The following is a 21,448-nucleotide window of genomic DNA, read 5'->3' as shown; positions in this document are numbered from 1 at the left end:
TTTCCCCAAGAACGGTCAAACCCGAACCGTATTCTAGTATGTAAGTTAGGATTAAAATATGTATTTATAAGACATGAGGTTACAATAGGCAGGGAAGTGTTCATGTGAGAACCGTAAGAAATCAAAGGGAAAATTAAAGATTGGAAACTGTAGGCCTAAACAGAGAGGAGCGGGGGGCATCGGCCTTAAGTATCCTTCGCTCTCTCATCAAACTCAGGTCAGTGAACTTCATTGGGCTGTATTCAGCCCTAAAAAGAGACTTATATAGCAGTTATTACAGTTTAAAACTTTGCTTGATGTATAAAGTGAAATAGTGATGTGTTGGGGTGGGTGATAACGGCCCATCAGGCATTATTTTTCAGTATCCTTCGCTCTCTCATCAAACTCAGGTCCCCGCGCGCTCTGACCTCACCAGCACGGCGGCCATTACCCCCGTGAGCGACCCACCATGTGAGAGGACTACCCCCAGCTATGCTATTCCACTGTGAACCTGTGGATTCCCGGCATACCACCCCAAATGAGTAGGAATACATAATGAAATAAGCGAGAAACTCCACGGTCGTCACTTGGAGCGACCTATAACACCAGGCGTAGAAACAGTACAGTACTGGTATGTCTCTTGGTGAAACCCTCGTCTCTACCCACCGAGGGCGGTGTGCGAACGAGGTGCCTGATATGTGGATCTAGAAATTACAAGGAGTCCCATACTTGCAGGTGTGGAGTGTAACAGGTGTGGTGAGCTGGTGCTACTATGTATGATAACCTAAGGGGCTATATTCCATACAGGTGGAGCAGTCTGACGTGTTGAGGGTTATTGTAAGAAGAAATGACCGAGGTAAGGAGGTCACTCATTGTTATGCAATAAGTATGTGGATGACACGCCACTAATGTACGACGTCTGTTGTCGAGCAGGGTAACCAGAATCATTATTGTTCTTCTGAGGAAGGCCAACTCACTTGTATTTTAATGGAATGCAGTATGTTTTATAAGGAATAAATTAGTTAAGACATGTTATGGTTTCACCCTTTTTTCCCCTTATCGATCTGGTCAATGAAACACCTAACCCTATGCCTAGTCCACTCTGGCCGCTACCTAACGAGCTACATACTACCCAGAGGGGGTCTGGTGGCAGCAACCTTTAAAATTAAGACTATAGTTAAGTTATCCCTTTAGAATTAGTGACCCCAGAATCTGGCAGTATAAGAGGTTGAGAAATGATCTCCTGGAAAAGCCCCGACTAGAAAAATGTTGCAAGAGATAGTGCAGCCTTAAGATATGACTAACTCATGCAAGTGTGTAGCACAGCTGAAAAATGTTGATGATGTATGAGTGTGTGTTAGATTATATGTACAGTATATCTTTTTGCACCAGACAGGAATCGCCCTTCTTGTAAACTCATAATTCTTGGCAACTGAGGAGCAACTACTGCTTAGCATTCAACAGCTATTGGCTTTCCCGAACCCCTTAACAGAATGCTAGTCAACTGTCGGGTTGAACCACCATTGAAAAGTTTATCTATTGTGTACTCATTTATGGCTGAGTGCAGGACACAACACACTAAAAGGAACTCTTAAAAACCATTCTTCTTAGAACAGATAATGGTGGTGGTGATCACACATACACCACAACTTTAGGTTTTCTTGTTTGGGATGTACGGTACCTTACTACAAGTTGGAGTGTCAACCTTAAAAAAAAAATAAATAAAAAAAAGCCCAGCAGACAAACAAGAACCATCACAGTTCATGTTTAGAGTGGACCTACAGGTGACTCAAGCTATCAAAGAGATTATGAAGCAGCTTTGTAAAATCTTGATACTGTACTACAGATAATTAATAAAGATCTACATGTGAGATATCAGAGGAAAAGATGGAACTAAGTAAACATAATAATTACATTTATTTTTACACCTACTATAAAACATGGTTGTTATCATACAAAGGATATTAGTATTAAAACAAAGACAAGACTGACGATATTAGTACTTTATATGTTTCAACCTGGCGTCATAAACAATATTTAACTTGAGTCTGACTTCAGTCCTAAATGTGTTCCTCAATGACTGTTCTGCTTCCCTGGCAATCCGAGACACAGTGCCCCCACCTCCTCCCACCATCAAGCGAGTCAAACCACGTCTCCTGCATGATACCTTGATCATGATGTAGAGCAACTCTGTAAGTGAAAGACAACATAAGGGGCCAATACTGTATCTAGGACGTGTTATTGTGTGAAGTTTGCCAAATGTGTTGATGTGTAACTTAACCAAATATAAAAGGAAACTACAGACTGGGAAAAATAGAAGAGTGAACCCTTTTAATATGACGTTTTCTGTAACATGATTCATTAACTAGTCTATCCATATGAATGTGTTGCCAAAAATTCCCGTTTACTTTCATCGGTCGACACAGGCATCACCTAGCTCTTACATCAGCTTAGGTACACCCCAGTATACAAGTCCTGTTATCTCACCACCATGGGGAAGCGTTTTATAAATCAACTATGTACAGCTGCCACAATAGGGTGCAGGACAAAGACTTAGGAAGGCCAGCAGTGTAATTAATTCTCAAGCTAAAAGGTGCATGTAGGAAATATGAATATAATGTTAATGATCTAAACTATCTACATCCATTACTCTGAACAACATACAGTACACTTCTATCAGGCATTACTGTACTGTCAAACTCCACCACACCGAGTAACTTTATTAACAGAAGGAAGAAAGGTCACTACTATTCTAAATTACATCTACTACTTTATTGTCATTCTTAATTTATAACTTACCACTATCTGAGAGATCCCAGTGTTCAACCTGGAAGCGAAGTGTGTATGGAATCTCATTATGGAAGGTGTCCAGGAACTTCTCTCTCACTGTCATTAAAGCTATCTCCTGTGGGTTCTGGTCAGTCACCACCTGTAGAGATGTTAGTGTTACTAGTGTCTTGATATTAGATGCCAAGATTCCTGATACTGAAACACCTACAGCACTCTACTTCACACTCCAAAAAATTACAGGTTTCCACCATGTATGCAGTTTCTAAAGAAGGACATAAGATGCTACTATAGCGTGTGGTCTACAAGATATTTAGGTTAGGTTAGATTAGCCTGAAGATATCTTTGTAGCCTGCATGCTATAGTAGCACCGACAGTAATCTATCAAAAGGATTAACAGATTTACCCTGACTAACATTGTGAAGCTATATCTCAGGACTCGAAGACCTCTGGCAAGTTACCCAGTATTGCTAGTCACCTACTGTAGTGAATATATTAGAAAATGGAGAATTGGAACACCTACACCACCACTTCATTATAAGGTGAAAGTCTACACAATAATCCCCAAAAACTCTGCTTCAAAACTGTTGCCGTACTTAAATAAACTTACTCCTGAAAGTACATACCTGGGAACTGAAAATCCAGGGATTACTCAAGGCACTGGAACAGAGGAAATGTTGCAAGTCATCAACTCCAGTTCCTTCCAGTGCAGAAATCATGAAAACCTCATCAAACTTTGGCCATGACTTCCGATCCTTAATAAATGCATTAACTTGTTGTTCTGTTAAGTGGACTCTTCCCTCCAGAATGTCTGTTTCATTCAAATGGCTGATGTCAGATGAAGTATTTAAAAGTCCATCTCCGTATAATGACTCATCTTGAGACACATGTGAATTTTTTTCTAAACTCTGTATTCCACTGTTATTAATCTTATTGTTCGAGGTATCACTTTTACATACAGAACGAGAACTTAAGCTGCTGTCGTGATCTAGGGTCTCGGAAAATTTCTCAAGAGTTTTTCTTATCAATTTTTCTTTATTTAATGATTCATTTTTTTTCGTTACCAAATGTGACTTCTGACCCCCAACAACACCTTCTGTTAACATTCGTGTTAATTCTAGTAGATTCTGTTTGCACTTTGATTTATCCACCTGTAAAGAAAATAAAATTAAAGTCTTCCTTCACTCTACATACAATATAGTATACAGTAACAACAGTAGCTATATCCATTACAGGTGCATCACATATCACTGCCAGTAATTTTGTTGTCACTCTATACCAACTCTATGCCTTCATTTGCTCTCCAGTATTTTACCCACAAGCACAAATATTTGAATAAATGTTAAGTAATACCCAATTAATTTAGCTGTCATGTTAATTCCTTCCTAATTTAAAAAGACTATGGAATTCATACTGGTGTGGGTGAATGACAGACACCAAAGTTTTACCTTATTAAGAATCAACACACTGGGAATAGTTGGGTAAAGAGCCAGCAGGCGCAGCACCCTAGGTTGGAGACAGTATCGGGTAAAATGGTTGGACACATCGTGAACCACTGCCATTAGGTCAGCCTCTTGAAGTGATAGTTCTGCTTCAGTCATCAGAGATCGTTTCAAATTATGTCTGAAAAATCAATTGTCTTACTGGTACTGCACATGTAATATACAAACACTGCAAAATATTACAGTAGTCAGGTAAAATAGTAAACCAGACACTGTAACTAATATAAATGTTTCTGGCTCCTGAATACAAGATGGAGTAACAGTAAAAATAGTAATCTTTTACAACATCTATTTCCCTCCAACTTAATTTTCCCTGTTTCATAAGTACCAATACTGAACTTTATTTATTAGTGACAATATTTTTAGCTAATTATTCAAGTACTGTACTTTGTTATCTCCTGTGGAGTGACCAGTCCTGGGGTGTCGAGGAAGACCAACTGCGTGGAGCCAATGTTACGGACAGCTCGAGCACACAGCTCCGTGGTGTGGACCTTTGATGACACACTGCACACCTGTTCAACACATCATTATGAGAACAGAGTACATGTACAGGTATACAACATATCTTAAATTCGGATGTTTCTAATTAACTCCTCTAGGATCTTACTGAAACTGTGGCCTAATATTCTTTTCAGATATACTGTACTGTAATGAAGAGCAACTTCCATTCACTTTGTTCTCTTATGGTTAAAGTCGCCCAGCTATAAAGAAGAGCAGAGATAATGTACAGTCAACCCTCAATTTCCAGTCTTCAAGTTTGAGATTTTGAACTACCACGACAAACTGATTTTAACAAATTCTCAATATTGCAGATAATACGGAGAGTAATAACCTCCACATATCATTTATAAAGAGACCAACTGGTTGACTTAAAAAATAATAAAAAACCCTACTCTAAAATATCACAAATTCACCAAAATTTAGCATCAAAATCACTTATTAGCCTTTTAATTATTTGATCACCCCATATTCCATTCCTTCCTGTAGACACAAAACCTTACTACTGTATCCCTGCCAAACTTACTCTCCAGCCCATGAGCTTGTTGATGAGTGTGCTCTTGCCACAGTTTGGTACGCCCACAATGGCTACTTTCAGAAGGCAAGCATCTGGCGGGGAGTTCACCTCCTTCTGAAGCATCGATCCCATCTCCTCCATGGTCCTGGGAACCTCACGCTGGTATATCTTCTCCCACATCATCAAGTCTCCTGAATAAATGATTCATAAAGTCTTTAGCTTACACAGACATCTTAAATTTTCCCTTCCCTTTTCTATCTTAGCCATACATAATTTTCTAGAGATTTTACCTACAATAAAAACTAACCATTATTAAAAAATATATATATTCTCAGACTCTGGATATATATATAACTGGCACCAATTAACAATTTTAAATGAAGTTAATATACTCCTCAATCTAGTTTCAAGGTATATGAATCGTTTATGTCACTAACGCTAAACACTGTACTGGGTAATACTATAAGACATGGGTTCAGGTCATCCTGCCACGTACCTTAAGAATAAACGAAATTGGACGGAAGAATTATAATTTTCATTTAAAATATATAATATACCAAAAATTTAAGTATCCCATTACATCTATTGGTTATATACACTAACTACCAGTCGCCCTGAACACAGTTGACACTCACCCCCAGGACCAGGTAGTGATGATCCGGAACGAGTGAACAAGGATGGTGCCAGGCTATAGTGGTCAGCCAACCGCAGGACACACCTTCTCACCATCATATTGGAGGTTGAGTGATCCTTTCTTCCTCAGTTGTCCAATATTCTTCCTCACATCAGGAACATCTCGCCGAGGTTCACACTGACGACATGACTCCAATGTTTACACCGACCGTCCACGTGTTCGTTTCTCCTGACGAAACTTATTTATTTATTTTATATATCTAAGAAATATGTTTTAGATAATAAAAAGGTTATATCATCCAAGGATTAAATTACAAAAAGGAAATATTTTTATATTTTTTAAATTTCAATTAAATTCTGTTCGTTAAACTAAAAATGGTGAAACTAATAAAGTCGAGGTAAACGAACATGTTTACCTCTGACTCAGTTGCCAGATGTATGTTCTTAACTCTCTTATAGAACATCTAATAGGGAAACTTAGCTGACACATATTACCATTATTGTTCCTAAACTAAACTATACAACTTTTAAGATCTATGGTAGAGGATTAAAATAGCTTTCTTCAGCTCACCTATGTTCAATTGACTTACTGCTGTTGTCATTTTGTTAACTACACTGAATAAATGTATCCATCTCCTTGTCAACGCTGATGATACATAGTTTGCTTAAATAAATGAAAACTCATGGACTTATATATTTCTCAGTTTTTACTACTGAATAATTAGTAATCTAGTGCGATGTATATATGTATTTGTAATGTATCATAATTTGGGGATATTTAATTGAGAATGATCAGTTACCTTCAATTTCTGAGGTACAGTTGAATAAATCCTCATATTTTGCTTTAATTCAACTTACGATATTTAATTTGATAGTTAAAAATATTAATCCTTTGTTCTCTTCCCTATATTACTTGGATTCCTCTCACTCACTCCTCCTGGCAATAATGTAAAGACTTAAGTTGTGTTTTCTTAACTTTATTTCTCAGATCACAGTAGCGGTTTTACAGGAGCACAGGTAATACAGAGTCTCTCATCTGGAAGCAAAGGCTAAACAGCACCCAAATGGGCTATAGCTATGCGACTTTCACCACTGGACAACTGATATATCCAAAGTAATTTAAGTTTATATATAAAAAAATTATGAAGTGTATGATGATGTTTACATGCAATAATAAATCATAATGAATGAAAATACAGATAACTACTTGTACCTTTTTACACATCAACAAGACTGCCCTTGTAAAAATCCCATACAAATGTGAATAATTAACTTAAATTACATTTCTAATCCTTAAATACAAATTTCTAATCTTGCCTTGTACAGTACAAACTATAGTAAGGACAGGATCTATAGTCACAAGTAAGGGTGTCTAAGATGCTACTCGTCATAGAGTGGCGTTTGGTCTCCGCCAATACTCATATTAGCGGGAGAGTGGATGGTCTTGGGCGTAGAACGAGCCGAGCGAGGGGTGGTGCGGGGGTTGTCGTAATCGTGGTAGGGGCGAGGCGTGCGGTCGTCGTATCGTGGCGTGCGGCGAGACCCGTCGTCGGGATACCTGGGACTAGACGGGTACCTCGAGTCTCGGGAGTCGGAATACCGCGGAGTGGAGCGGCCGCCGTCGTGGTGTCGCGGAGTCATCCTTCCACTGTCGTGTCCGCTGCTTCCACCCTTTGCTTGGACCCAAGCAGCCGCTGCCATCTTCCAATCCATCTGCTCGGATCGACTACTGACCGGGGGCGCGGACCGAGAGGGCTGGGCAGAGTGTCCACTGGAAGATCTGTGCGATGGCGTCCTGTTACCACTACTGCCGTACACTGGGGTCTGTGACCCGCTGTAACGAGGCGTGGTCGACGGTCCAGGAGTGGCATACGGCGTCATGAACGGCGTCTGACCCGATGGCGTATAAGGCGTATTGGCATAATTAGAATAGCCTTGAGAGAACGCTCCGGGAGTGTGGGCACCGTAAGGAGTGTTAGTGGCAGCCTGGGAGAGATTATGTAACATGTGTGGATTGAGGTTCTGAGCAACCTTCTGGATTGTGGAGGCATCAACACCCATAAGATTAGGTGTTGTGCCACCCATGTAGGGTGTTCTTGCAGACATCATCCCTGGCGTTACATTCGGTACGGCTCGACGGAAATTCTGTTTAAACCATTTGAGAAGTCCGGCAAGGTTTGGGTACTGCATTCTCTGTCTAAATTTGAAGCCTTCAGGAGTGATCGTTACAAATTCATGGATAACTTTCACTCTTGGTAAATAAGATAAGAGGAACTTTCCAGGCAAATCCTTTCTAGGTGAAAAGATATAAGGGATAGTTTTAGGGTTCTTCTTCTTCTCCTCCTTCAGAAACTCAGCTGCTTTCTCCTTGTTACCCATGATAGACTCCTTAAAATATTTATATTCTAATATTTGTCGCACATTACTTGCCATGGGGGACACATATCTGGCAATGATTTCATCCAAATCTTCAAATTCCTCACTTCCAATCCAGAGCTTCTGACCGAGAGAGAAGTCATTTTGTTTGTCTTGTTCCAGTATATCAATATGCTGACAGATCCCATCGGTGACCTTCCAAGTGGCAGTGAGATGATTGTTACCTTTACTTGAGGGCCGAATGATCACCTCGCCTTGTTCTAGCTGCTGCATCACCTTTTCTGCTTCATTATAATCAATGTTCCTGAAGGAGGGGTGTGCAATAACACGTTTCTGATACTGGGTCTTCTTTTTCTCTTTCTTCTTCTTATCTACGTTCATGTCTTTCTCCTCACTATCGGGATCATAATAAGGATCTTTGGGAACTTTCCATTTGTTGTCTCGGTCTTGCAGGTCCGATGTTCTTGACGTCAGCTCCACAGAAAACTTTTCAGGATCAATCTTCATGATACGACAGAGCACAAGACCATCTCTTCTCACTCTCTCAGCTGGATTGGTTACAGTTTTATCTGATAAGTTCTTGATGCTGATGAAACCCGAAATTCCATTGTCCAACCGCACTCTAATACCTATGGCTTGCCCGGGACAATCCCCTGCATCAAAATGATTCCACACCTCACTTAGCTCAGGAAAATCATTCTTGAGACAAAATGGACACTGCCAAAGTCCAGTGTCTTCATTTCTGACTGGGTTAGCATTATCCAGCTGATCTCCGCGGGGTTTACGATGAATAAAGTTAGTAACAGAAACCTGGACAAGTTTACCGACATAAAAGGTCTCTGGTGACTCCTTGGTGAGTATGTTAAAGGTTTCTTCAGGAGAGGGAGACCTGAATGGCAGCCTGAAATCTTTGTATCGATGGTTGAGTTCGTGTCTAATATCATACAAAGTTGTGTTCTTCTTACCAAAGCCCTGGTTCTGTAGTTCCGTTGCAAAAGCTTCCAAATCAAGCTCACTGAGTCTTTCAGGAGTTTCTAAGATTTCTTCCAAAGCTTCTGCAGGTTTGCCCTCTTCGTCCTCATACTCCAGAGCATCAACAGCCATTTTTCTGGCCCAGTCATAAGCTTCTGGATGAATTCTGGTAGAGTCCAAAACTTCTATGTAGTTGTCACTGTCACCCAATGCATTAGTATCAATTTTAATGAAGCCCGCACAGTTTATGAAGACTTTTGGCCCCATGTGGAAGTTAACAACCAATTGATTCCTATTTTCTAAACGGTGATTATTTTGTTTCATAGTCTTTATGAGGAGATTGGCCTTTCGAGGACCCAAACCACAAACAAATTGAACTAAATTCTGAGTATAAGGGTATGCTACAGCACGATTAAGATCCACACCAACCTCATTTGTACGGTTAACAAATTCAGTATACAGAGCATCGAGTAACTCTGTTGTATTTAACTGATCCTGTAAACTGTGGAATTTAATGTTGAGCAATTCCTCATCAGAATTACACAGCTGAGAGAATTCAACCAGCGGATCCTGAACGCGGCGCCCAAGAGACACGGCTTGTCTCAACAGGGAAGGGTAATCTAGGAAGTCTGCTTCTCCCTTCTTGGACATGGAGTAAATATGAGCAAGGTCATTATCAATTATTTCTACATTAATTTTGGGGAACTGTTCCTGTTCTTCCAGATCTTTGAGGATCTGGATCAGGTCCTCCTTAACCATGATGGCCTCCCGAGATTCTCCACTGACAGCGATGACGTGCGGTTTACGACGAAAGATGAAGTCCTGCATGCGTCTGATGTCGTTCTCTTTGGCCATAGCGTCTCTCTCGTTGTAAGCATTACGCCGTTTGAGCAAGTGAGGAAGTCGAATGTACTCACAACAATCACCGTCAATGTCAATGCAACAACCAAAGGCAGCTTGAGAAAGGTCTGGAACAAAGGCGATGGAAAAGACTCTAAAACCTTTTATTGTGTCCCAGTCGTCCTCATCCTCATCAGTAAAGTCACCAGGATTATAAGGTGCAATTTTTATCCAGTTATAAAGCTTACTACAACACTGTTCTGTCACATGGTCTTTAGCCTCCCGGAGCAAACGTTGAGACAGTTCTCTTTTTAAATCTTCGATAATTCGTTTGAAGGCAAAAGTTACAGCTCTGCCTCTCAAATCATTCCAATCCTGAACAACTTGTGAAAATTCATCCCTATAATACAGCTGTTTCATCTCATCAAGGTAACTAATTGTGGTATTCCCGTCGATGGTGTCAGACAAGCTAATTGTCATCAGCTTGTCCTCAACTCCACATTTGAGACGTAGGAACTGGTCGCCTTGCAGATCTGTGACTGGCTTATCCTTCAGGTATTTAATGGCATAAATTGGATGATGTTCATCAATGATCTTCACGCCCTGTGGTGTGGGCCTGGCACCGATTCTAGCACGTTCAAAGTACGCCTCACGAACTGTACGGCGTACCAGAGGTTCGCAGGCTAACTGCCAACCAACCATTCTCACAGCTGCTTCAAGTACACGCTCTGGGGTGCTGCACATTCTGTAATAAAAAAAAAATATCATGTCTTCCAATAATAACCACAGGACATTAACAAATACAACCCCCAAAATTTTAAATTGGTAGAGTACAGTTAATACTGTCTTGTCCTCGGCATTATTATGTGGATAGATTCATGTAATGATAAAATTAAAACCTTCCACTGAAGACTCAAATGAAATATGAAATGGGATCAATGTGGCTTTTGTAGGGTATTTATGAACGACAATAAATATAAAATGAAAGAGAGAGATTTACAAAATGGCCTCAGGGTGGAGTAATAACATAAGCCTTTTAGTTTTGTACATGCATTAACACTTTATTTACTCGTCTAAACCTGAAGCTGTACATAATAGTAAAGAACATACAGTACTGATCATGGAGACAACTGATGCTACTATGTGAGGTCTCTACTACAGTACATACAGTGGTACAAATCACAGGTTATGGATGACCGCTATTATTCCTGGGCTTAACCTCTATATTCCCTATGTTAAATGGACCCCCAGTAAGTGTGACTCTGTAACCCCACACACATGAGAGCTAAGGACAGGCCCATGGAGAGAATAACACTTGGATGTCTTACTTAGATTGGAACTCCTCAGCCTCCTTCATTGGGTCCTCTGGGCACTGCTCAACGTCAAACCTCTGATAGTTATCCCTCAAATTCTCACCAAACTGCTCAGGTGTCAGACCAAACTTCTTTGTGAGTGACTCTGAAAGATTAAATGATTATTATTATATTCTTTCTAAATGACATGAGGATGAGACGTATTGAAATAAATCATGTAATGTGGTGGGCATCATAAACTATTACCTACTCGTCAATCTTACACACAGACATACACATCAGCTACTCACCAATGCCAGCTCTCCTCAGCAGTTCGTACTCGTGCCTCCGTACAGCTTTCTTCAAGGCCTCTGCGTCTTCTTCAGGTACCTTATTCTCTTCTTCTACCTCTTCCTCTATCTCTGTTTCCACTTCTGTCTCTACCTCTTCCTCATCATCATCATCGTCGTCGTCATCGTCATCACTCCTTGCTTTCTCTTTCTCTTCTTCCTTATCCTCTTTGTCTTTCTGTCCTTCCTCTCTATCTTTTTCTATTTCCATACCCATCTCTTCAACCTCTTTACCTTTCTTAGCACTTTCCTTAGTCTTCTCCTTCTCATCATCATCACTCTTGTCCTTTTCTTCTCCTTCATCATCACTCTTCTCCTTCTCAGCGCCAACATCACTCTTCTCCTTCTCAGCACCATCATCACTCTTCTTCTCAGCACCATCATCACTCTTCTCCTTCTCATCATCACTCTTCTCCTTCTCATCATCACTCTTCTCCTTCTCATCATCACTCTTCTCCTTCTCATCATCACTCTTCTCCTTCTCTTCATCACTCTTCTCCTTCTCTTCATCACTCTTGTCCTTCTCACCATCATCAACATCCATGCCTATATCAGTAACATCATCCATGTCACTATCGTCGCCATCCTTGTCTTTCTCAGCGTCCACCTGTTTGTCTTTCTCAGCGTCGCCCTTTTTGTCTTTCTCTATCACACTATCCGCGTCCTTCACCGATTCATCGTCCTTGTCTTTCTCCGTCTCGTTATCCTTGGGCCTGTCTTCGTCCTCGTCGTCGTCCTCGATGACGAGATGATTCTTCTTCTTCTTTTTCTTCTTTCTCATAACCTTTCTCATGACCTGGGGAAGAAAATCTGTGTAAATAACAAAAGAAGAAAAAGATATCTGGCATTATTCCTATTACGTGAAATGCCAGCTAACAAAAACACTGATGGATTATGGTGTAATGAAGGCATAAACATGAATGTATCCCGCTGTCTTAGGAATGAGCCAGTTAAAAGACATTTGATAACACTGGCTAAGTCTGGTGATGGAGGTAATACACAGAACGACTCTCCTTCACTCTCTCACCTTAACAACGCTGGTGACTTTTGTTATGGTCCTGTGCTCCTTGCGCTTGGCCTTCATGTGCTCTCTCATCGATGGCTGTTCTTTGCCATAGTACAGCAGGAAGAACTTGTAGTAATCGTTGAATTGTTCTGAAGTCTCGATCTCTTCAATCCTGTGAAAAAAGAATCAATCACTTAGTTCGGTGTTAATCAGGACATCACTTAAGGTATATCATCTTGACCCACATCATATCGTTGGTACTCATGATGTGATTCGTCACTTAAAAATTTCTTGTCATTTGTTTTCACTTTCAGGTATTTTCTCACCATAATGGAATTTGGGCCAAATAAGGACACTCCACTCATTACTGCAGCTTATTACACCCTGATGTTCCACAAACTCTTGACTCATGTTCATTAACTGACACACACTGTTTCACATATTCAGAGTTATCTCCCTAACACACACACAAAATCATATACCCCGTAGTTTTCTCAACACAACCAAAACCTATTCCTCTGTATAACATAAAATTAATATCACTAATGTTCACATCAGCATCAGTCAGTTGATGTAAAGTCGGGGTCAAAAATTTGCTCCCTCCCAAAGTGTCGCAGCATCGACCCCAACTAAAATAAAACAACACACCCGTACCAGATGCCAGTCGGGGTAAGTAACATCGGAGACTCATTACCGTGACTCAGTTTCACCACAGGGAGTGAACTGCAGCTTTCAACTGTACATCCACTCTGTACTGTCTTACCTTTCAATGTCTTCTTCCTTAAGCATGCGCATATTTTCTGGAAGTGGAGCATCTAGGTCCTTCATGATAAGGTCTCCCTGGAATTCTCCCATCATCTGGAATCTGGCCCGCAAGTTTTCTTTACGGTGCTTCAGTTGACACCACTGTGAGAAAAATTTAACGTAATGATGCTAACTAACAGAACTTTAACCTAATACTTTAGTAAAATATATTACATATACAGTATTGTGTTAGTATTCCTTAGCAAAAAGAGTTGACTAAAGGTATGAAGATTTTGTGAATGGTATGATGGACTGACTGGTTTATAACTACAATGTGAGGCAAATGAGAGAATGGAAACTCCAATTATATACAAACTAAATAATGAAACTGAATATTTTTATAATTTGATAGTTCATTATAGGAAAGTGAACACGTGCCACCGCTGATGACAGCTGCCTGCCTGCCTGCATAGAGGAAAATGCAATATAACGATCAACTTCCCATTCTTACATGAGGAAGAGTGTGTGTGTGTGTGTGTGTGTGTGTGTGTGTCTGTGTGTTGGAAGTCATACTAAAGTGACTTACCTTCTCATCCCAGTGATAGACTTTCCATAAATCATGAATATTCAGTTCAGGCTGGACCTCTTCCTTCCTGTAAAAGGCAATGAATGGGACCTCACATGTAGAGTTCCTCATCAGGTCCAGGGCATTGTAGATCTTCTGGATCATGTTGACGTCACGCCGAGAACGCTGCCGCGCCTCCTCGCGCCCCTCCTGTCATAAAAATACAAGTCAATGTTGAAAATTTACTATAAACCTTAATGTGGGAACCAGTAAATTTATAGTGTGTATCGGGATTCATGCAGAATGATGGAGAGAAGAGCCAGTGCTACAGTGTGGTGGTCACTGACTGCTTATGAATCAGCTCAAAGACTCAAATCCAATGTCGTTGTAAGGAAAGTATTCATAGAGTAGTAGTGTAGCAGTAGTAGAGTAGTAGAGTAGTAGTGTAGCAGTAGTGTAGTGGTAGTGTAGTAGTAGTGTAGTAGTAGTAATGATAATAACAATAATCATAAAAGTGAAGTCAACAGAAAAATGTGAGGGTTGTTTCCCCAAGACCCAAGTGGATCATGGTTTAGTCTACCCTCACTCATCACTGATTTACATGGTACTATATACAGCTAAAGTACTTGTATAACATAGCGTCCCTACAGGAGTACATTCTACAGGACACATAATTCTATAACCTATATAATAATAGTATAGTAACCTGGATAAATGAGTAAAATATGATATTTATAAAAAGAAATCTGAGCAATGAAACCAACCTCTTTAAACAAGATAAGATTCCACCATCACTTTTTCAGTTTGTAAAGGACAAAGATGTCCCCACTATTTAGTACAGCAGGTAGCCAGAACAGACTGGATGATCCTGCTACTCATTATCTATAAAAAAAAAAGAGGTAACAACCTGATTGGATATAAATGGCCTGAAGAATGCATGATGGTATATCCACTTGGCCTCGTGATCCAACTCCTTATCAGTAGAGCGGTCGTCACCCTCGCCTCGGGTACGCGTCACGGGTATCTGCCGGAGCTGGAACCTCTCGGGAATATCCAACTTGCGGATTTCGTGATCTTGATCTGTAAGATGCCCGCGCTCCAACTCACTAGGTTCAAACACCTGCCAAACAAACACAATTTTTGCTATATGCATTGCAGTGTACTACCTGTATCTACACTACATGTATAATTTAATGTACAATACTTAAGAATTGAAAAAGTCAAAACAAATTTTATGGACTCAGTCTTTAGAGTAAATACATATATCGTGTAGAACAGTTTTAGCTCATAGAGAGAAGGGTGAGCTATCTTGGTGGGATGTTAACCCAAATGGTAAGGACCTCGATGTGAAAGATGAACTTTATGTTTGTGCTGATTAAGGTTAACAACAGAAAATTAATCTTTAAGCAAGAAATAAGTTGTCTGGACAATTCCAACCTTATTTTGTATGGGATATGTGAGACAGAAATGAAATACAGTACAACAACTATCATTACTTGTTCATAGTATCATCCCTTTACCTCATAGATAGACTTCTTGATTTGTTTCCTGCGTTCCTTGCGGCCACGACGATGTTCTTTTCCTTCTCCACCGTCTTCGTCTTCCTCGTAATCATCATCATCGTCCTCCTCTTCCTCACCTTCTTCCCAGCCTACAATAAAAGGTAAAGTAGAAGTAGATCCTCACAATGAACCAGTTACCAGGACTTAGGAAAACTTACTTAGGAAAACATTCAATCAAATTTCATCAAAATATGAATTAAAATAAAGGACATGTCTTATGCCTATAGTGACCCACAGCCGTCCACATAAACCTGAATAAATTTAGCCATATAATCTTATTCTGATGTAGTGACAAAAAGGAAAGTGCAGTTAGGTTATTTATGAGAACATAAAGAAAGAAAGCTTGTTGATTAAAGTGAGGAAGACTTGGGGGGAAGGTTGGAAGGAGTGTGAGAACAAGGGCATGAAATGTAAGGTAAGGTAAGGTGAGGTGATATAAGGTAAGGTGAGGCAAGGTAAGGTAAGGTAAAGTAGGATTAGTTTAGGTGCTGTCTGACAGTTGAGAGGCTGATACATTAATTAATTCACTCCATACCTTCATATTGCTCGAACTCCCCATAATCGAAATCACAACCGAAGATATCACGAGCGGCTTCCAGTCCCTCGTCCTCAAACACGGCCTTCCTCTTCTGCCTGGCGATGGGTTTGCCTTCATCGTCGACAATAAAGTTCTCTTCGCCATCAGATAATTCCTCTTCTTCCTCCGAGGCGTAAGTTTCAGGCTGCTGTGGAGGGTGTGGTATGGAGGCCCCGTCATCTTCCTCATCCTGAGAGGTCAAGGAGTGATTTACATAGATTAGTTAATGTAGAAATAAATAAATAAATATATAAATAAATAATAACAATAATAAACAAAAATAAATAAAAAGTTCATCACATCTTTTACGGGAAGCTGTTAGGACTGTCGACGTAAAAGTTAAGCCAACCACGTTTTACCGTCAACAAATACCACAAGAATAGCCGTAGAACACAGCAACAGATTATGTACTGATGTGAGAACAGTGTTATAGTACTCCTCTTCAGTAATAAAAACATTTGTGAAGAAACAAAAATCTTAACTTGGAAATGTCTATCTACAACCACTCATTTCCCAACACATTTGCTTTACCCTCTCCCATCATCACCATTATCTAACACTATTATTTGTCAATCTCTCTCTCTCCCTCAAGTCTCAAGGATACAACCATTAGCCATCCCCCCCCCCCAATTCCCCATTTCTAACTACCACTGATCTGTTGTACATTGTGGGTACTGTTTGGTATTTGCACATCTAAAAGAATATTTATCCATTTCCCCTTTACATTATATCCACAATATTACTCATTGTTTGTTTCCATATCCTATAAATTTACTCTTGTCACCCACACCACTATGAGGATCACCACATTATCTTCCCTGATTCCTTTATAATAACTCATTCATTGTATCCATTATCTGATGAGACACACCTCCCCCACACACACACTTCTTAATACAGTAAACATCTCCTCCCAATATATCAAGTCCACTGGCTAAGAAATTCTGTAGTATTGTTTCCTGTAAATCAATTCCTTCATAACACTACAGTATACTTCCACCTACGAGGGGCTATTGGTTGGGGGTTCACAATAGGCAGCAAACTCCTCAAGAACCTTCCTGAATCTCAACTATAATATAAACTTACATTATTAAAAGAAACTCAACCTAAAACTATGCTTGAAGAAATTTAAAATTCAATCAAAACAAATTTTAAAGTCTTTCACAGAAATTAGTTAATAAAAAATGTACACTTTTTACTTCAAAACATCAATAATCCAATAATTCCAGAAGTAAAAGAGTGGGACCTTGTTTAACATTACTACTATATAAGTAGCCCCCATCCCCTTCCTACCAGAGAAGGCCAGTACAGTAGTTACCCATCAAAAAGTGTTGCAAAATTTTCTTTAACCCCCTCCAAAAAAAAGAGAAGAGAGTTCGTACACCTGAGCATTTGGGTTAAGTTTTCCAAAAGTCTGACCTCGCTTATAAAAATACCATTGTGCAAAACTTACTTCCTTTAACTGAAAAAAATCCCAAACACTAAACAACTGGCCATGATTGCTGACACCTACTGATATTATACATAGCAGAAGCAACATGTGATATGGTATAAATTCTACATAAACTACAGTGCAGTTTTAGTACACATCAAAGACTATTTAAAACAATAATATACTGTACAGTAAACAGAATCTGTCTACAGGTAGGGATAACTAATATATAAGACTGTAGTTATACACAGAGACAAATGGTGAAAATAAAGGTCACTGACTTACTAGGTCTTCCTAAAGATGGCAAGTTGCAGGGGAAATGAAAAGCATGAAATTTAAAATAGCAAGATAAAAAAATATCACAGCCCTGGAGCTTCTAATTTTAAATTACTACAGCAGCCTCACTATTATCATCTTATGGCATCAGACACTTTGTAAAAAGTAATAAAATTTAATTCAAGTAAAATAAATTGGGGATGCAAAGCCAATCTAATTGCACTGTGAGAATTTAATGACATTTAAAACCAATATTAAGCTGTGTTGTATTGTGTTAATTTCAACCTAATGCTAGACTGTTTGAGCACTCCTTCCACTGACACACTGTACTGTACAAAGGCCAAACTTCCCAATACCTGTAACACAACCACAACTATCTTACAGGATATACCACAACTAGCTATATTACATGACATACACCTTTCTATCAAAACATGGTCATTCCACATCACATCTTTCACCTTTACACTACGATATAAATTCTCAACAACAGCAGTGAGAAAGTCCGCTAAATTCGCCAATACGTATTCTCCAAAGCACAACTGGACAGCCATCTTCACAAGCCCCGATAGGTTTTGCTCCTGTATGGTACCAGCTGAATAATTCCCTTTTAATTCCCATCTCTGTTGGTCTTGTCTCTTCCTGCTCAGACACCACATCTATTACCAAACAACCTCTGCATTATGACTAAATGCTAAAAAATTCTCAAAATACTTCGACCTAACCTCACATTCTCATTTGGAGGAAGTTTGGCCCAATATATGTGAGAATCAAAACATCCAATCTTAAATGACAAGTTTTGGAGAGAAGAGGAGGAAAAAAAATCTGCATTCTAAAACCAATTTCCATTTATACACCATTTAATGTCCAGTACTGTTGTGTGAGTACGTTTCGTCATCTCGTGTAGCAGAGGGTAATGTCTAATTAGCTTGGGTTATTAAGCACCAATGGACCTGTATTTTAGATAGGTTCTATGCTATAGGACTGGCCTATTAATATAAATAACACAAGACAATGAAGCCCTCTCTACACTCGTCTGCTTATGCATAGAAACAAGGCAGAAGTTAGAGTAAGGTGGATTAATATACATACATCAGAACCCTCGAAGATCTCTTTTCTTATCTGGCCCTGGACGTCATCTGCTTCTGCGTCGGAGTCCTCGTCCACGATTCTCTTCAGACGCTTGAACTTTTTCTGAAATACAGACCATTAATCTGGTTATTGTAAAATATATTAGAGTTGATACTTAAGCTAATATATGAGGGCAGGTACACTGTATCCTTTGTCCAATATCTAATTACACCATGAAGGAATATTCAATCAAGAGGCATATTACATTCAACCCAAAATCATCCAGTAATACCAAATCTCAATTCTATTTTGTTATCAGAATATCAGTCCATAATGTTCTCCCTGTTAGTGGTGGCGGTGTAACTAACCTTCCTGTCAAGCTTTACACCAATGTTCTCTTCAATGAGGTCGAGGTCGTCTTCATCGAGGTTGTCAGCTTCCAGGTCGTCGTCGTCGTAATCGTGACGGCGTTTTCTCTTACGCTCCATGTCACTGTCCGACCCTGAGCCCCCTTCCTCTTCCTCTTCTTCATCGTCATTAATAAAGTCTTTGTTTTCTTCTCGGATCTTTTCTTCATCTGTCACGAAAAAATATTAATATGAGTTATACTATTGGTGGAGATCTCAAGAGTTAACTTTTCAACAAGAGAATCAAACATGACTAAGTTTGCAAATTTTTCAAGTTATTTTCCCTTACATTACAAATTTATTCCAGTAGCTAATTCAATATCATAAAACTGTATTACATATATGGTCCTTAAACACATCACTGTTTCCTTTAATAACAATAAGATCCTCAACAACGACCGGACGACTGAATCTCAATACTATAAAAAAGTTACCATCTTCATCATCTTCTTCCGACGAATCAGCTATGGCAGTCTTAAGCTTCTTCAGTTTCTTCTTTTCACTTTCTTCATACTCTTCTTCCTCCTCCTCACTCTCCTCTGCCTCCGAGTCGATGAAATGTGACATGGCTGACCGTCAGCCACTGGCTCTACAAGAGACAAAGGGAACACCATCATTACAGCATTCAACAGACAAATATTTACTACACTATTTCCTGCGTCCCGGGTCAGGTAAGCTTTTCTGTTCCCCGGCGATGATAAAGTTTGCCTATGGTGTAATATTTTGCTACATTCAAGACACTGTATATCATGATGTGAAAGGGGCATTATTTTTGTTTCGGTCATCCTGCGAATTTTAGGATTTGAAGTTTGGGTTAAGTTGAAATTATGTTTTTCCAATGGTTTTTGATGGGCTTTGAACAACTTCCAAATAGGTGGATGCCCAAAACGATACTTTAACCGTGAAAGGAAAGTAAATGACCATTAATGGGAAATTTTTGTGAAGTAAGACAGCTTTTATCTTCTTTGGAGAACTAAGATGACATTCTGCAAAAACCAGCAAATGACCTTAAATTGTTGGCAGAATTACTGAAAAATTTCCATAGTCGTTGTATAACATAAGCTATCATCATCCTGAATTACCATAATACTGTTTGTATATATAAACAATGGCTGCCCTAAGTGCTAATGTACCAAGTCAGTGTAGTACTCAAAACTCTCTCTTACTGTAGGAACACTGCACCTTGGTAGCAGAATGTGGTGAGTAATAATCCCTTTAAATTTACCTTCTTCAGAATATATACCAGACTGGAACAATTAAATCAGAACTGAGGCCTTAGGACTAACAACCACTTCAGACAAGACACAATAGAGTAGTTCTCATCATTCATCGAAAAAATTGAAAATCCTGACTTATGGAAAATATGAACCCTGGCCATTTCTTTGTCATGTCATGCACCACCAACTACAACCTCACCAGGGTCAATAAAAGGAAATACTTCACTAATGGCGTGGTAGACCTAAGGGAACATCCTCCCAATAAACACAAAAAATCCACTAACAAAAAGACTTAGCAACAAACACAAGGAGAAACATTATACCAATATCACCTCTTGGGTAAAATATGTTATATATGATTATTATATCTCTCTAGCTCCCTAACTCCTCTATACCATCACTATTTAACATCCCAACACTAACTACTTCCTTAATTGGTCAGTAGGTAGTTGAAGGAGGCAATAATCACCTACAAAAACGTGGAAAAGACAAGAGGCTCCTGATTTTGTTTTGGCCGAGTCCAATATGGCGGAGGAGACACCACCATTCATGACCCCCTCTATTATAACTCTCTCTACCTGTTTTAATACATTTATATCCATTATATATCACAAAATTAAATCAATAAATTATAAAGAGTAATTAAATATCTATATAAATCACTAAATAACGATTATAAACTAAAAAAACCCCAGGAAATTACCATCAAGTAGATATCCCTCGGTGTGAAATATCCACATAAATCAAATTATATAAAAGACATTGATATATATTAATAACTAACATAATAAACTATAAATAATATAAGATAAAATGAGAGATAGTGGAAATAATAGAGAGTAAGA

At 39.3% G+C, this 21,448-nt stretch overlaps 2 protein-coding genes across 4 annotated transcripts; both read right to left on the bottom strand.

The window, feature by feature from the left end:
- Positions 1-1,881: 1,881 nt before the first annotated feature.
- On the bottom strand, positions 1,882-6,127 carry LOC121873695 (GTPase Era, mitochondrial-like). 2 transcript variants are annotated; one of them, XM_042377394.1, is made up of 7 exons: positions 5,919-6,127; positions 5,293-5,474; positions 4,656-4,780; positions 4,215-4,389; positions 3,393-3,917; positions 2,779-2,908; positions 1,882-2,169 (listed from the first exon to the last, which is right to left on the bottom strand). In XM_042377394.1, exons 1-7 carry the CDS (start codon positions 6,013-6,015, stop codon positions 1,976-1,978), a joined length of 1,428 nt encoding a protein of 475 aa, XP_042233328.1. In that variant the 5' UTR covers positions 6,016-6,127; the 3' UTR covers positions 1,882-1,975. The 2 variants fall into 2 exon arrangements, with proteins under 2 accessions (XP_042233328.1, XP_042233329.1); XM_042377395.1 differs by having other exon boundaries at positions 6,010-6,127.
- Positions 6,128-6,877: 750 nt separating this feature from the next.
- On the bottom strand, positions 6,878-21,145 carry LOC121873693 (transcription elongation factor SPT6-like). Of its 2 annotated transcripts, none has more exons than XM_042377393.1 (13): positions 21,077-21,145; positions 19,821-19,975; positions 19,348-19,556; positions 19,001-19,102; positions 16,159-16,390; positions 15,582-15,712; positions 14,969-15,181; positions 14,083-14,271; positions 13,516-13,658; positions 12,774-12,924; positions 11,708-12,542; positions 11,433-11,562; positions 6,878-10,849 (listed from the first exon to the last, which is right to left on the bottom strand). In XM_042377393.1, exons 2-13 carry the CDS (start codon positions 19,951-19,953, stop codon positions 7,297-7,299), a joined length of 6,021 nt encoding a protein of 2,006 aa, XP_042233327.1. In that variant the 5' UTR covers positions 19,954-19,975; positions 21,077-21,145; the 3' UTR covers positions 6,878-7,296. The 2 variants fall into 2 exon arrangements, with proteins under 2 accessions (XP_042233327.1, XP_042233326.1); XM_042377392.1 differs by having other exon boundaries at positions 21,073-21,137.
- Positions 21,146-21,448: the final 303 nt, after the last annotated feature.

Source organism: Homarus americanus, unplaced genomic scaffold, assembly GCF_018991925.1.
Source record: "Homarus americanus isolate GMGI-L3 unplaced genomic scaffold, GMGI_Hamer_2.0 scaffold43895, whole genome shotgun sequence".
In the NCBI taxonomy this organism is placed as follows: Eukaryota; Metazoa; Arthropoda; class Malacostraca; order Decapoda; family Nephropidae; genus Homarus; species Homarus americanus.
The sequence above is the reverse complement of the archived record's forward strand: the minus strand, read 5'-3'. Positions and strand labels throughout refer to the sequence as shown.

What these genes read in the sequence shown, in the direction of transcription:
- LOC121873695 (XM_042377394.1), bottom strand. Translation starts at nt 6,015, where the DNA reads ATGATGGTGAGAAGGTGTGTCCTGCGGTTGGCTGACCACTATAGCCTG. An exon ending in GTGTGTTGATTCTTAATAAG is followed by an intron (nt 3,918 to 4,214) that starts GTAAAACTTTGG and finishes TTTTCTTTACAG; the next exon opens with GTGGATAAATCAAAGTGCAA. An exon ending in CCTGGATTTTCAGTTCCCAG is followed by an intron (nt 2,909 to 3,392) that starts GTATGTACTTTC and finishes ACATCTCTACAG; the next exon opens with GTGGTGACTGACCAGAACCC.
- LOC121873693 (XM_042377393.1), bottom strand. Translation starts at nt 19,953, where the DNA reads ATGTCACATTTCATCGACTCGGAGGCAGAGGAGAGTGAGGAGGAGGAA. An exon ending in GGAAGAAGATGATGAAGATG is followed by an intron (nt 19,557 to 19,820) that starts GTAACTTTTTTA and finishes TTTTCGTGACAG; the next exon opens with ATGAAGAAAAGATCCGAGAA. An exon ending in AAGGAAGAAGACATTGAAAG is followed by an intron (nt 12,925 to 13,515) that starts GTAAGACAGTAC and finishes CTTTTTTCACAG; the next exon opens with GATTGAAGAGATCGAGACTT.